Here is a 12,228-nt window from a genome sequence, read left to right as displayed (position 1 = left end):
GCTTTTGTTTTAGTAGTCCCAGTGAGAGAAGTCTTCTAAAATGACCTAAGACTAAGGCCGAGGCTTAAACTGAAATCAGAAGGTACAAGTTAGGATGAAGAACATAGACTTTCTCAGCACAAAGGGTAGCCACTGGAATACATGAAGCAAGTGAGAAAGAAACTGGTTTACTCAGTGAACTGCTGATCTTCAGTGTGACTTGAGGGATGTGTAGCTCAGAGAGATTGTGAGAGACCGGTGTGGAAAAATAAGTGCCACCATCGCCGCCAGTCATTTCTGTCGCATCCTTGCTTCATTTTTCTTCATAACACCTGCCACCTCTTGTCATTATAAATGTATTTGTGTATTTGTTTATTGTCTGCCTTAGCCCAGGAGTGTAAGGTTCTCGAAGGTCTGCACGTTCTACTGTCTTTGCTATTCCTGTATGTGCAGACTCTGGAGCAATGGCCTGCATACAGTAGACCCTCAGGAAATATTCACTGAGTGAAAACGGAAAGGATAAGTAGGGACCTTTTCGTGGAAGATCTTAAGCACAATATTTAGGAAGAAATACCGGCATCGACTAGAGATGACGGTGAAAAAAAGTGACAAGTCTGAGAGCATCTCCTGGGTTTCTGACGAAACCGAGTTGAGTCCATGGCTAGTAACCAAATACAGAATTGAAGGATAAGAGTTAAGTTTTTCTTTTCGTTTTCCAGCAGGAATGGGATGTTGAGTTATACGTTCTGAGTCTCCCAGAGTTGTGGGGAAGAATTCCCTCGCCTGCCATGAATTCACAAAGCACATCCCTCAAATAGACAAGAGCATTCTCCCTCCGTTCTACCATGGGGAGTGAAGGCCATTTTTGTTAACAGCTATGGAGCAGGTTCTATACGTAATAAAATCCTACATTAATCATCTTCACTGCATAGAAGTCAAAACTGGATGATTAAGGAATTCAAATACGCTGCCTCAGAACCGTATAGTTGAAATGAAAAACACAGTTGTTGCAGCTGAAGGTAACTGAGTCTACCACTGAATCCATCATTTGTTTCTTGGCACGCTGTTCAAGAAATCACTCTTTATTTATATGATCACCTCAGTGTCATTTCCCCAGTAAAGAAATTTAATAGTGAGTAATCAAATGTATTCACTCTCAGTCACTGACATGAGTTTACAATTACTTCTTGGAATTGAGCAAGCCTCCGTGGGATATAAAAATTAGGCTAATCATATGGTGAATACTTACTTCATCCTGTGTTTGTTCCTGCTAGGAACAGAAATTGTCTCGGTAATTGTATGCAAATCCTTTCAACAGAATCATCTAAAGAAAATTATGTGCTGCTACTCCGTCTCAAAAGAAAAGACAAAGTAATGTTTTAAAATATCACTTTCAAATCAACCAAAATGAATGGTTTTGGCTTTGTATATAAAAGCCGGATCTAAATTAATATTATTTACAGTACACAGTTCGGCACGTAAGTAACAAACTGACATCTAATAGGATGTGTAACACTTCCATGTGTTTTGTGTTGCTAGTGATTGCTTTCATGTTTAATTAATGAGCTCTCTGGGACTCAGGCTTCAACGTAGGGTAGAGTAAATTAATTGGTCTTTTAAAAACCAGCATTTTGTAGAGAGCACTGACCATCCTCAGCCACTGAAAGAGCTCTTCAAGGTTAGCTGAGGATTTGTTTTTATAAACCAAATGTAGTTCTGTTTTTAGCATGTAGAATAGAGTTCTTTCCAAACCGGATTTCAAATTTCCTTTAATTCTGATTTTTTTTTTTTTTTGAGGCTTGTTTCAGCCTTTGTTAATGACTCAAGATGGTTGCTAGAAAGACTGATAACAGAAACTGTAGAGCAGTTTCCAGGGATACCCTAAGGAGGGCTGAGGTGTGCCAGGCTCCTGGCTCCTATTCCTCATGACTCCTCTCTGCCCTGGTTTGGGAGTTTTTGAACTTACCTGCCACATTCTTTTAGCATCTAAATGCATAAAAATGGCAGTCTTGTATGGTTCCAACCTGCTATGATAAAGAATCTCCCAGTATACTCGATGGATGAGTACAGAATGAAGTGGCAAGTGTAGAATTTGGAGAAAAGCAAGCCACTGACCTTCTCCATTGTCCCCCGTCTTTGTTCAAATGACTGTAGACTGGAGGAGTCACTGCATTGGACCTGGACTCATTTCTGGAGCCTCCTGTTGGGCCTCCCTTTCTTCCTTCTCTACTGGAGTCCATCATGTCAGCTAATATGAAAGCAGTTTTGTCATCTGCCTGTGTTCCAAAGCCTCCAGTGTGTCCCTCTTAAAAATGAAGTAAAATTTGGGGCACCTGGATGGCTCAGTCAGTTGAGCACCCAACTTCAGCTCAGGGCATGATCTCATGGTTCGTGAGTTCGAGCCCTGAGTCTGGCTCTGTGCTGACAGCTGGGAGTCGGGTGCCTGCTTCAGATTCTGTCTCCCTCTCTATTTGCCCATCCCCTGCTCATTCTCTGTCTCTCTCTCTCTCTCTCTCTCTCTCTCTCTCTCTCTCTCTGTCTCAGCTATAGATAAACATTAAAAAAAATTAAGTAAAATCTAACTTCCGGTTTTTAACTATTGAAGCACATTCATTGAGTGCCCTTTAGTGGCCAGTCTTCTCGCTCAGGAAACAGAACCAGTGTGCCTCCGTGTGTGAGCCTGCACTTTTGTGGGGGCAATGATGATACACATGGTACATGAATAATGTACCTAGTATATTAGGTGGTGATGTTAGAGACAGAGTCTGGCGAGGAAGGGAAATGTGGAGTCTCAGGACCAGAGAGTTGTCTTGCTGGAGAATGAGACTGGGATGGCCTGCTGAAGAGAGGGCAGGGGGTAAAGGCTGGACGGAGGTGAAAGGGGAGCCTCGTGGACCCGCCTGGAGGACAGCAAGAGGGCACAGCTCTTGGTTTGACTGGCGGGTCTGGGACTAAGCCCCGTGGGTGCAGTCGGTGAGGCTGAGGTTAGAGAGGCTGGGGTCAGAGAGGCTGGGGTCAGAGAGACTGAGGTCGGAGAGGCTGAGGTCGGAGAGGCTGGGTCAGAGAGGCTGAGGTTGGAGACACTGGGGTCAGAGATGCTGAGGTAGGAGAGGCTGAGGTCAGAGAGGCTGGGGTCAGAGAGACTGAGGTCAGACATGCTGAGGTCAGAGAGGCTGAGGTCGGAGAGGCTGGGTCAGAGAGGCTGAGGTTGGAGACACTGGGGTCAGAGGTGCTGAGGTAGGAGAGGCTGAGGTCAGAGAGGCTGGGGTCAGAGAGGCTGGGGTCAGAGAGACTGAGGTCAGACATGCTGAGGTCGGAGAGGCTGGGTCAGAGAGGCTGAGGTTGGAGACACTGGGGTCAGAGGTGCTGAGGTAGGAGAGGCTGAGGTCAGAGAGGCTGGGGTCAGAGAGGCTGGGGTCAGAGAGACTGAGGTCAGACATGCTGAGGTCGGAGAGGCTGGGTCAGAGACGCTGAGGTTGGAGACACTGGGGTCAGAGGTGCCGAGGTAGGAGAGGCTGAGGTCACAGATGTGACTCAGTGGCCCGCAGTGCAGGTCCAGCAGGAGGGGTGAGCAGGAGTGACGGGATGTGGCCTGCGCACAGCCGTGCTACCAGTGGTCCCGGGGGTGGGGGGTGGTGACGAGAGCAAGAACAAGGTCACGAGACACCTGCATGTTCCAGACCAGAGGCAGTGCTGGCTTACACCTGCTGGGAGAAGCGGTCAGATTCTCGGAGTCCCTGAAGACAGCACCGACACCGTCTGCTGATGCGCTAGGGGTGTTGGTGAGAGGCTCACCAGAGCTGGTGAAGACCACAACACAGCCCCAGCCCTCCTTGAGGCGTCATCTCCAGCTCCCCTGTGTGCTCACGTCGGGTGCAGGAGCCCCTGGGCCTGAGAACGGAGGGCCTGAGCTGAACCTCACAGCCCTGCCGGTTGTTAGGGTTATGACTTGATGTCAGTCACACAGCCCATCTTTATCTCTGTTTCTTCACCTACAGGGTGGGGACAGTCCTACCTCTTTCACGGGCCGGGCCACTCTTGAGGTCCCGGCACATTGTCAAATGAAAATAAAGCTTTGTATGTTTATGAACCTACTACTCCAGCAGACTAGTCTCTAAACTATTAGTAATCTGTTAAGTATTCCTCAGGCTTCCCACCTCACTGTCTCTCCAGCAGACCCTCCCCTTCTCCACCTGTCATTCTCTGCACAGAGCAGTCCTGTCTCTAAGGGGCCCTGTCCCTCCTTTCCAACAATTTGCTCTCCCAGAGTGTTGCATATTGAATAAGTTTAACGTGCAAAATTAGGTCTTAAGTACTTTAAATGCTTAATATGAGACAAAAGTTATTTGCTTGCTGTTAATTCACAAATTTATATTTTTTATTATTTTCTTAAGCTTATTTTTATTTATTTTGAGAGAGAGAGAGAGAAAGTGGGGGCGGGGGTGGGGAAGAAGAATCCGGAACAGGCTCCAGGCTCCGAGGTGTCAGCACAGAGTCTGATACAGGGCTCAAACTCACGAATGTGAGATCATGACCCGAACTAAAGTCAAGAGTCAGAGACTTCACCAATTAAGCCACCCAGGCGCCCCAATTCAAAATCTATATTTTAGATGCAACTATATGGTTGCGTTTAGTGCAAGTTTGAATTGTCAAGTTTTTATATTGTGAAAAAAAATAATTGTGAATTTTTCTTAGTGTGATATTTAAAATTTATAAAACGTCAGCCTATGAGCAAAATCATAACCATACAGAAATCGTGCCAGACATTTATTCTGATCAGGAAACTAGTCTTTAGTTATTGGAGTTTAAAACTGTGCAAACTTTTGAAGAATGCCTTTCTTGCGTGAAAAGGCTTTGCTGTGCACCATAAAAAGATGGATAAATACTCATAGTGCTGAGCAGATTAAACAATTCTGGAAGCAAACTTGAAAAGATCTCCAGTCTATTCTTTTTTTTTAACTTTTTTTAATGTTTATTTATTTATTTTGGGAGAGAGAGAGAGAAGGAAGAAGGGACAGAGAGAGAGAGAGAGAGAGAGAGGGAGAGAGATCATCCCAAGCAGCCTCCTTGATGTGAGCACAGAGCCCAATGCGGGGCTCAAACCCATGGAACTGTGAGATCATGACCTGAGCCGAAATCAAGAGTCAGATGCTTAACTGACTGAGCCACTCAGGTGCCCCTCCAGGTTATTCTTAGGGACTGTTCAGAATGTAGAGAGATGGTCTCTAGAAAATTGGATGCCTGAAGCAAGAGAGAAAACTGGGTTTCTCAAACCTGTGTCAGAATCTAGCATACTGGTTTGGGTGATGAAGGAGGTGACTGCCAGGCCTTATCACCAGAAGTCACTTGACATCTGAAATCCAAGTAGAAGAAATACGTGCTTCTTCAGGACGTCAGAGAGACCTAAGTTCCTGGAGAAAACGGGACAAAATGACCACCAACAGAACAGATTGTTGTTACGCCCAAATCCGCCTCCTCCTCATCCCGTTTGTTTTGTCGATCACCAAGTTGAGTTATCCTTCTCCCATAGTCTCAAATCCACTCTCCTTTCCTGTCATCTCTTACCTGGATCCCTTCAGTATGGCATGAGCTGATTTTCCCATTTCCTGTTACTTTCATCCACAGTGTTTGTCACACCTCAGCTGAATGATCACTGTACAACACATTTGTCATTCTCTTCCTGATGTCCCTGGGGAATAAAGACTGAATTCTGTGATACGGTGGAGAAAGCCCCTGTGATGACACTTGACTGCTGTTCTCTCCAGCCCTTCCTGCAGTCCTCACCAGTTCTCCAGCACCGTCCTTGTCCTTCCAAACACACAAGATAAACTGGACATATTTCAGGTTCCTGGATATGAACTGCCACGCTTTGTCTTACCTCTGAGCCTTTTAAAATTCTGATTCCTGCCTCTAACATTCCCACTAGTTCACTCATGCATTCAGACAATTTGCTGAGCATCACCTGTGCCCCCACTGAACTACGAACCGAGCCCAGAAGTGGTCACTATGTTCACGGAGCTCACAATACAGTGGAAGGCAGAGGCATCATCAGATCATCATTAAATACGTAGCCAGAAACCGTGGTAAAAATCTCTGAAAGAAATGTACAGAAAGCTATAAGAGCTTGAAGAGCTCAGAGGAGAAAGTGATCATTCAGGGGTAGGTAAGTTATGTTTGCAACAAGCTCCGAAAGATGAAAGAAGACAAAGGTAGAAGGAAACAGTTTTTTAAGGGCAATGGTAGCATGTGCAAAGGCACTGAGGTAGAGATGCATGGTACCACCTAGAACTTCTGACAAGAGCAGTATTGCTGGAGAATGTAAAACAGAGACATTAGTGGCCCAAATGATACTGAAAGAGAGGGAGGGATGATTATGATTTTGGTATATATCAGAAAAGAATAAGAAAACAGGACACTGCAAGGAAGTGCCATGGAGTTTCTGCCTACAAAAATCAGTCTAGTTGCTGTGTAAACAAGTGATGTATAAGTTAATAGGTTCAACCATTCTTTGCACTGAAATCAAATTCTCCAGCGGCCTGGAGAAAAGCCCAAGAGAAATAAGGAAAAAAAAAAATAGTTTTAGGGCATGTCTGGAGGGAGGAGTTCTATGCTTTGAACCTCTGGCAAATGGTTAAAAATATTTGCTGTATTCCCATATTAATGAGGGTTAGGTTCAGGTGCAACTAATGGAAACTTTAAACTTTTAAATTACTAAGTTCACCTGTAAGATGGCCTCTGAATTAACTATGAACACTGGAGTATAGGGGTCAGGAAACGATGAATGTTCTTGTGAGAAAATACGAGAGGCCACAGGGAAAATCTAAGACCCAGAATGCCCATCTTTAAAGATGGATTTTCCATTTTTACTCTTGATTGTAGACAAGGAAAACTCGTCATCTTATATCAGGTTTGCATGTATGGCCTCAAACTATTTAAGTTAGAAGATCTTTGTTTATTTTCACTCTGCCCTTCGTGAACTGTGGCACAAAATAAATGCTATAGTCACAGCTGCCCATAAATTTAACCAAGCTACATGTTGGTTCCTCCATCCATGTGCTGAGACCTTAGAGTCCAGACAGTGGCCTTTGAACACGTGATTTCCAGGCTAAGCTGCTTTGGTAAGAGTCCGGACTCTGTGGTCACAACATCTGCTCTCCATTTCCAGCATGGCGGCATCAGATGCCGAGGATTCCAGACTCTTATTCCTTCCTAAAACTGAGGTTAATCCACAGCATGAAGTATACTCCCAGACATAGAAACCTTTCTCTTCAAATCCACTAGCTGGGGATGCCCGTGATTGTGCCCAGACCAGAGAAATCACTAGACTGGTGGTAGATGCCTGCCTAGCAATTCATGAGGTTAATGAGAGGGGTTGTAATTGGTGTACAAAGAAGCAGTCGCTTTGCCCCTTCTCTTTTCTAAGCTCAGCAACCCCCGTGGGATAGACTCAGCCCTCTCCTTTCCAGACGGGTTCTCACGACCTCGATGTTTCTACACCCCTATTCATCGTGATGGGGCACACTTCATCTGATTACTTTACTACCCTGACGACACTCCTTGAGAATGTCTACAGTCTCACTTCGTCTCATTTTCTCAATTTCTCAGCCTTCTGAAATATGACTTCTGCGTCCAGCCTTCCAGTGATGCAGCTTTGAGTGCACCGATGACCTTCTAATTAAAGAGCACTATGTTGGGGCGCCTGGGTGGCGCAGTCGGTTAAGCGTCCGACTTCAGCCAGGTCACGATCTCGCGGTCCGTGAGTTCGAGCCCCGCGTCAGGCTCTGGGCTGATGGCTCAGAGCCTGGAGCCTGTTTCCAATTCTGTGTCTCCCTCTCTCTCTGCCCCTCCCCCGTTCATGCTCTGTCTCTCTCTGTCCCCAAAATAAATAAACGTTGAAAAAAAAAAAAATTTAAAGAGCACTATGAGCTCTTCTCTGTCCTTATCCAAGGGAAGTTTTTTGTTTTTGTCTTTTTACAGCTTATGGATAACTCCCTTCTTTTGAAATTATGTCCACCATGACATACATAAACTTCTCATGATTCTCCTCCTGCTCCTCTGTGTACAGATAGTTGAATCAAATAACTCTTGAAAGAGAGAACATCACATAAACAAAATCCAGCCTGTGTTGCTAGCAGCCACATGTCTGGATGGTACTGCTCATGGAAAATACGCCATTCCCCATGGATGATGTAAAAACTGTTGATGTGTGTGTGGATGCAGTAGTTCAGTACTGCTTACATCACTGTGATCAGTTGTCAGCATAATTGATAACATCATTACATGACGTAATAACATTTTTAAAAATACCTGTGTGTGTCACTTGATAGTGTTCTTTAATTACTTATTCTAGGACAGCACTGTGATCTTGTCCATGGGATGGTTTCGCTACGAGTCTAATAAAATTATTTTGGTTATTTATATGATACTGTGTAATTTGCATAATAGTTACTTAGTAAGTGACTAGCTAGTTAATTCCTTGTAGACACAGGAATCATGTCTTTATCTTGGCAAACCTTCAAGAATCTTGGATGTAGTAGGTTTTCAGTAAATTATATTGAATTAAAATGTTAGGCAGCTTATTAATGTAGAAGCAACACTAAAAAGATCCTTTACAGTAGTACAGTCTCCGTCTGTCTTGTGGGATTCACCCAGCACTGCAGTATTCATGGCCAACAATATTGCCTTACAGATTTTCTAATAAGTAGGAGACACAAATCATAGCCAGATGTAGATTTAGTATGACATGACTTGTGGTTTTTTAGTTTATATAACAGCTAAGTTACATAATCATAGATTCAACAGCAGTATTTTCTCCAAGTTACAACTATCCTGGCAAATAAATAAGACACACACCTCTGAGTGACATAAATAAGAAAGCATATTAAAATCCAACACAGCTTATAAAAGAATTCAAGCTTCCAACCTGTAACTGCATGTCCCTTGCACTGCATTGAAAAGATGCCATTTACTTCTGACCATGATTAATGATTCTTTTTAGGCAGCCAACTTTCTTTGCCATTTAACAAAGATTGTGTCCTAGGGGTTCGTCTATGTCAATTCTAGTGTCATTTGTAAATCGGAAAACGCAGATAATGAAATGTTGAATTTGAATTATAGTTTTGGCATTAGTGTGAATCTTGAAATATCTCTTATGCAGCGGTGACCATATATGAATTTCATCAGAAGGCTTGCCGCTGTACATTCTGTGAAAGTCCCGTAGGAAGGATAATAACAACCTGGATGCTTAGTTGGTGACATGAATCCTGATAAGCACATGATGCCAGAAATTTAAAAAGATACATAAATTTAAAGGTGATACATAAAGAATTGATCCCACGGAGCAGGACAACTGCTTTGGTGTGTGCGAACAGTAGTTCTCATTTGCACGACATGCAAAAAATCGAGCAGAATGCCTTTAAATTATTTTGGTTTGACAACAAATAGAGGGAGAAGAAGGAAAAGGAAGATGTCTGTTGGTATTTTTGAAAAGAACGTGTTCATGGGTGTCAAAAGTGAATAAAAGTAACATTGCCTCCCTTCCTAGCAGAGAGCAAGTCTCAGTAACTGAATAAATGAGGCATGAACAGGTACATTAAGAGAGCACTCAGACCATCCTGTGACATTTGTGCCCAACAGAAAACAAGGGAAAGAGCACTGGACTTGGGGTGGAGGCCGAGGGGAATCTAGGTGAGATTTGAAAAGATAATGATAGGCATACGTTGCAGAAGGAAAAACTAAATAGAGCAGTAGATGTACCAGAATAATTATATAGTAATTAACATGCCCTCTTTCTTCCTCTTTGGGGAATTTTTTTTTTCATTTAGATAAAAATGAGTCCTGACTGCCACAGTATTTCATTTGGCAGGATATCAGGTAATTTATATTTCAAATATGATCTCATCATCAGTTCCATCTGTTGATATTAACTGAGCATCCGTAATGTTTGAAACTCTGACTTGTAGAAAATATACCGAAAAATCAAAACCCTTGAATCTGAGAGACTCATACCAATCATAAACCTGAATAAATGTCCTCTTATGTTGCAAGTTCTTTGTATTCAAGTATTTGCTTTTAATCCACCTGGTTCTACAGGCTCACTCCAGGGACCAGGGGAGGGAGAGACCGTAGGCATCTGTCATAGAATGAACTCAAAGAAATGCCAGACCTTCTTAAAAAGGACTAGCATATTTTTTTATGCTAAGCCACAAGGGGGAAAAAATAACTGGGTACCAGGCTCTGAGTCTAACCAGTTCGTGTGTAAGGGCTGTTCATAGTTTAAAGGCTCCGCCAGTCAAAAACCAAGAGCCGAAGCAAGATTTCAAGACAGTGTTGGCCCGAAGAAACACTCCAGGTGCTGTATTCCAAGTTTTGCGCATCTTCCTTAATCCAGATACCAAGACCTCTTACTTCCCTTCTGTGCTGGTTGATGCAGAGAGGTCTGGATGGACAACAAGGCACAGACCCCCCCCCCCCCATTCACTGGAAGGCTGTCTCCAGCTAACGAATACTCCTCGGATTTCTGCAATCTTGGATGAGTGTCCTCAATCTTCACGACCCAGTACAAGTTGTTTGTTCTCCGCACTTGGTACCCACGTCCAACAAGGCAGATTTAACCAAGCCGTCCCTTTGGGCCAACACTGCATTGAGCACAGCTATCATTACACCATTTTAAACTCAATTGCCTTTGTTTCTTTGAATGTCTTTTTCTCCTCTACTAGATTATGAGTTTGGGTGCCTACTGCCCCACCTAGTAGCCATTCAGTTCAACCTCAATCCACATCATTCCCCAGCCAAGAGACAAAGAGTTAAAGAACGCCTTCTTTCCAGAAAAGGCAGGGAGGGGACATAATCATGCCTCTCCATTCACAATAATGGGTCTTCAATACATACTTTTGCATTGTTTTTTCTACATCATCTCTTCCACAGCTGAATCCAAAAAAAAATGTTTTTACTACCATGTTCGAGTGAAGAGCCTAAACAGTTGTTCAAAATTAATTCTTTCCAGTGAGTAGAATTAACAAAATGAATTTATGAAATTGTATTGACTGCCGGTAGTACTGAATTTGGTTTTTGGTTTATCTCATCAAAAACATGTCTAAAGCAATGTAATGTTCTCCAGTAGAGAAATTTTGAGAACTTCTTAAGGTATTCTTCCTTCATCCAAGTAATATTTTAAAGGGTGTTGCCTCAAGTAAAGAAAGCAAAAACAAGTGATTCACAAATAACCAGTCAGATTTTAAATTTCTAAAGCATTCATTGTGTATTTGCAACATAAAAATGTTGCTGTAGATTCAGTGCCTACATAAGTTATTGAAGGGGAGTTAAAGTATGATTTTGGTAACCCGTCTGGATTTTTTTTCCCCACTAGGATACTCAATACTTCAAGCTATTATGGAAAAAGCAGGACAAAATGGTTGGCATGTCAGCGCTATATGTGTGGAAAATTTTAATGATGTCAGCTATAGGCAACTTCTAGAAGAACTTGATAGACGACAAGAGAAGAAATTTGTAATAGACTGTGAGATAGAGAGGCTTCAAAACATATTAGAACAGGTAAGTCCTGGATTTTATGTTGCTATAACCCTATGCCTTCTACAAAAAGTTGACTCTTGATTTACTTGTTCCCATCAATATTTCCTCCCCACCATTTCGTCTGAAGTGCAGAGTTCAGGATTTTTCATTCCATGATTCATCTCCACAACTAAATCATAATCCTTTATCACCAAAGGCCGTTTTGGTTCTCAGGTCTCAGTGCGTTAGAAGCACTATTTCTCACACATTTTTAAGACCTGCCATAGAAAGGACCTTTTGTGAGTCACCAAGAGCTCTTGGCCTCCTACTTTCATAAACATTAATTTTGAAGACTAATGCCATCTACAATCTTAGAAAGTTTCAGTATTTGTGACTGTGTGTTTTCGGTAACCTTTAGAAAACCAGCTGCGTGAGAACCAACAACATGTGAAGCAGTGAAGTAAAAGTTAAATTGCATACTGTGTATACCATATTTTCCTCTACCTGTTTAAGTGCACAGTGAAGATGGCTTTCAACTCTTCACAAATGAAGACTCCTTTAATAAATTTCTCAATAAATGCTTGTTGATTTGATTTGAAGTAGACAGGAAAAGGTAAAAGTGAGCTTTGTTATTGTGCTAAATGATAGGAAAATATCCTCAAATCGTGGTTAACTTTTGCCTTCCTCCTGACCCTACATGTCGTGATGAGCTGTAGCTCTATTTGGCCAAAATTGCAG

At 42.8% G+C, this 12,228-nt stretch overlaps 1 protein-coding gene across 13 annotated transcripts in view; it reads left to right on the top strand.

Annotated features, from left to right (window-relative positions):
* The window catches only part of GRIA4 (glutamate ionotropic receptor AMPA type subunit 4), a 399,366-nt gene that overhangs the window by 272,492 nt on the left and 114,646 nt on the right, over positions 1-12,228 (top strand). For all 13 annotated transcript variants that reach the window (XR_015241385.1, XR_015241384.1, XM_086679252.1 and 10 more), the window contains one exon: positions 11,348-11,532. Coding sequence is in view for 11 of the 13 variants with exons in the window: in XM_086679252.1 (XP_086535378.1) it covers positions 11,348-11,532 (185 nt within the window). In the remaining 2 variants the exon portion in view is untranslated. The remainder of the gene's footprint in view (positions 1-11,347; positions 11,533-12,228) is intronic.

Source organism: Puma concolor, chromosome D1, assembly GCF_028749965.1.
Source record: "Puma concolor isolate L17-30 chromosome D1, mPumCon1.1.hap2, whole genome shotgun sequence".
NCBI classification, from domain to species: Eukaryota; Metazoa; Chordata; class Mammalia; order Carnivora; family Felidae; genus Puma; species Puma concolor.
Note: the sequence above shows the minus strand (reverse complement) of the source record. Positions and strands in the feature narration are given on the sequence as shown.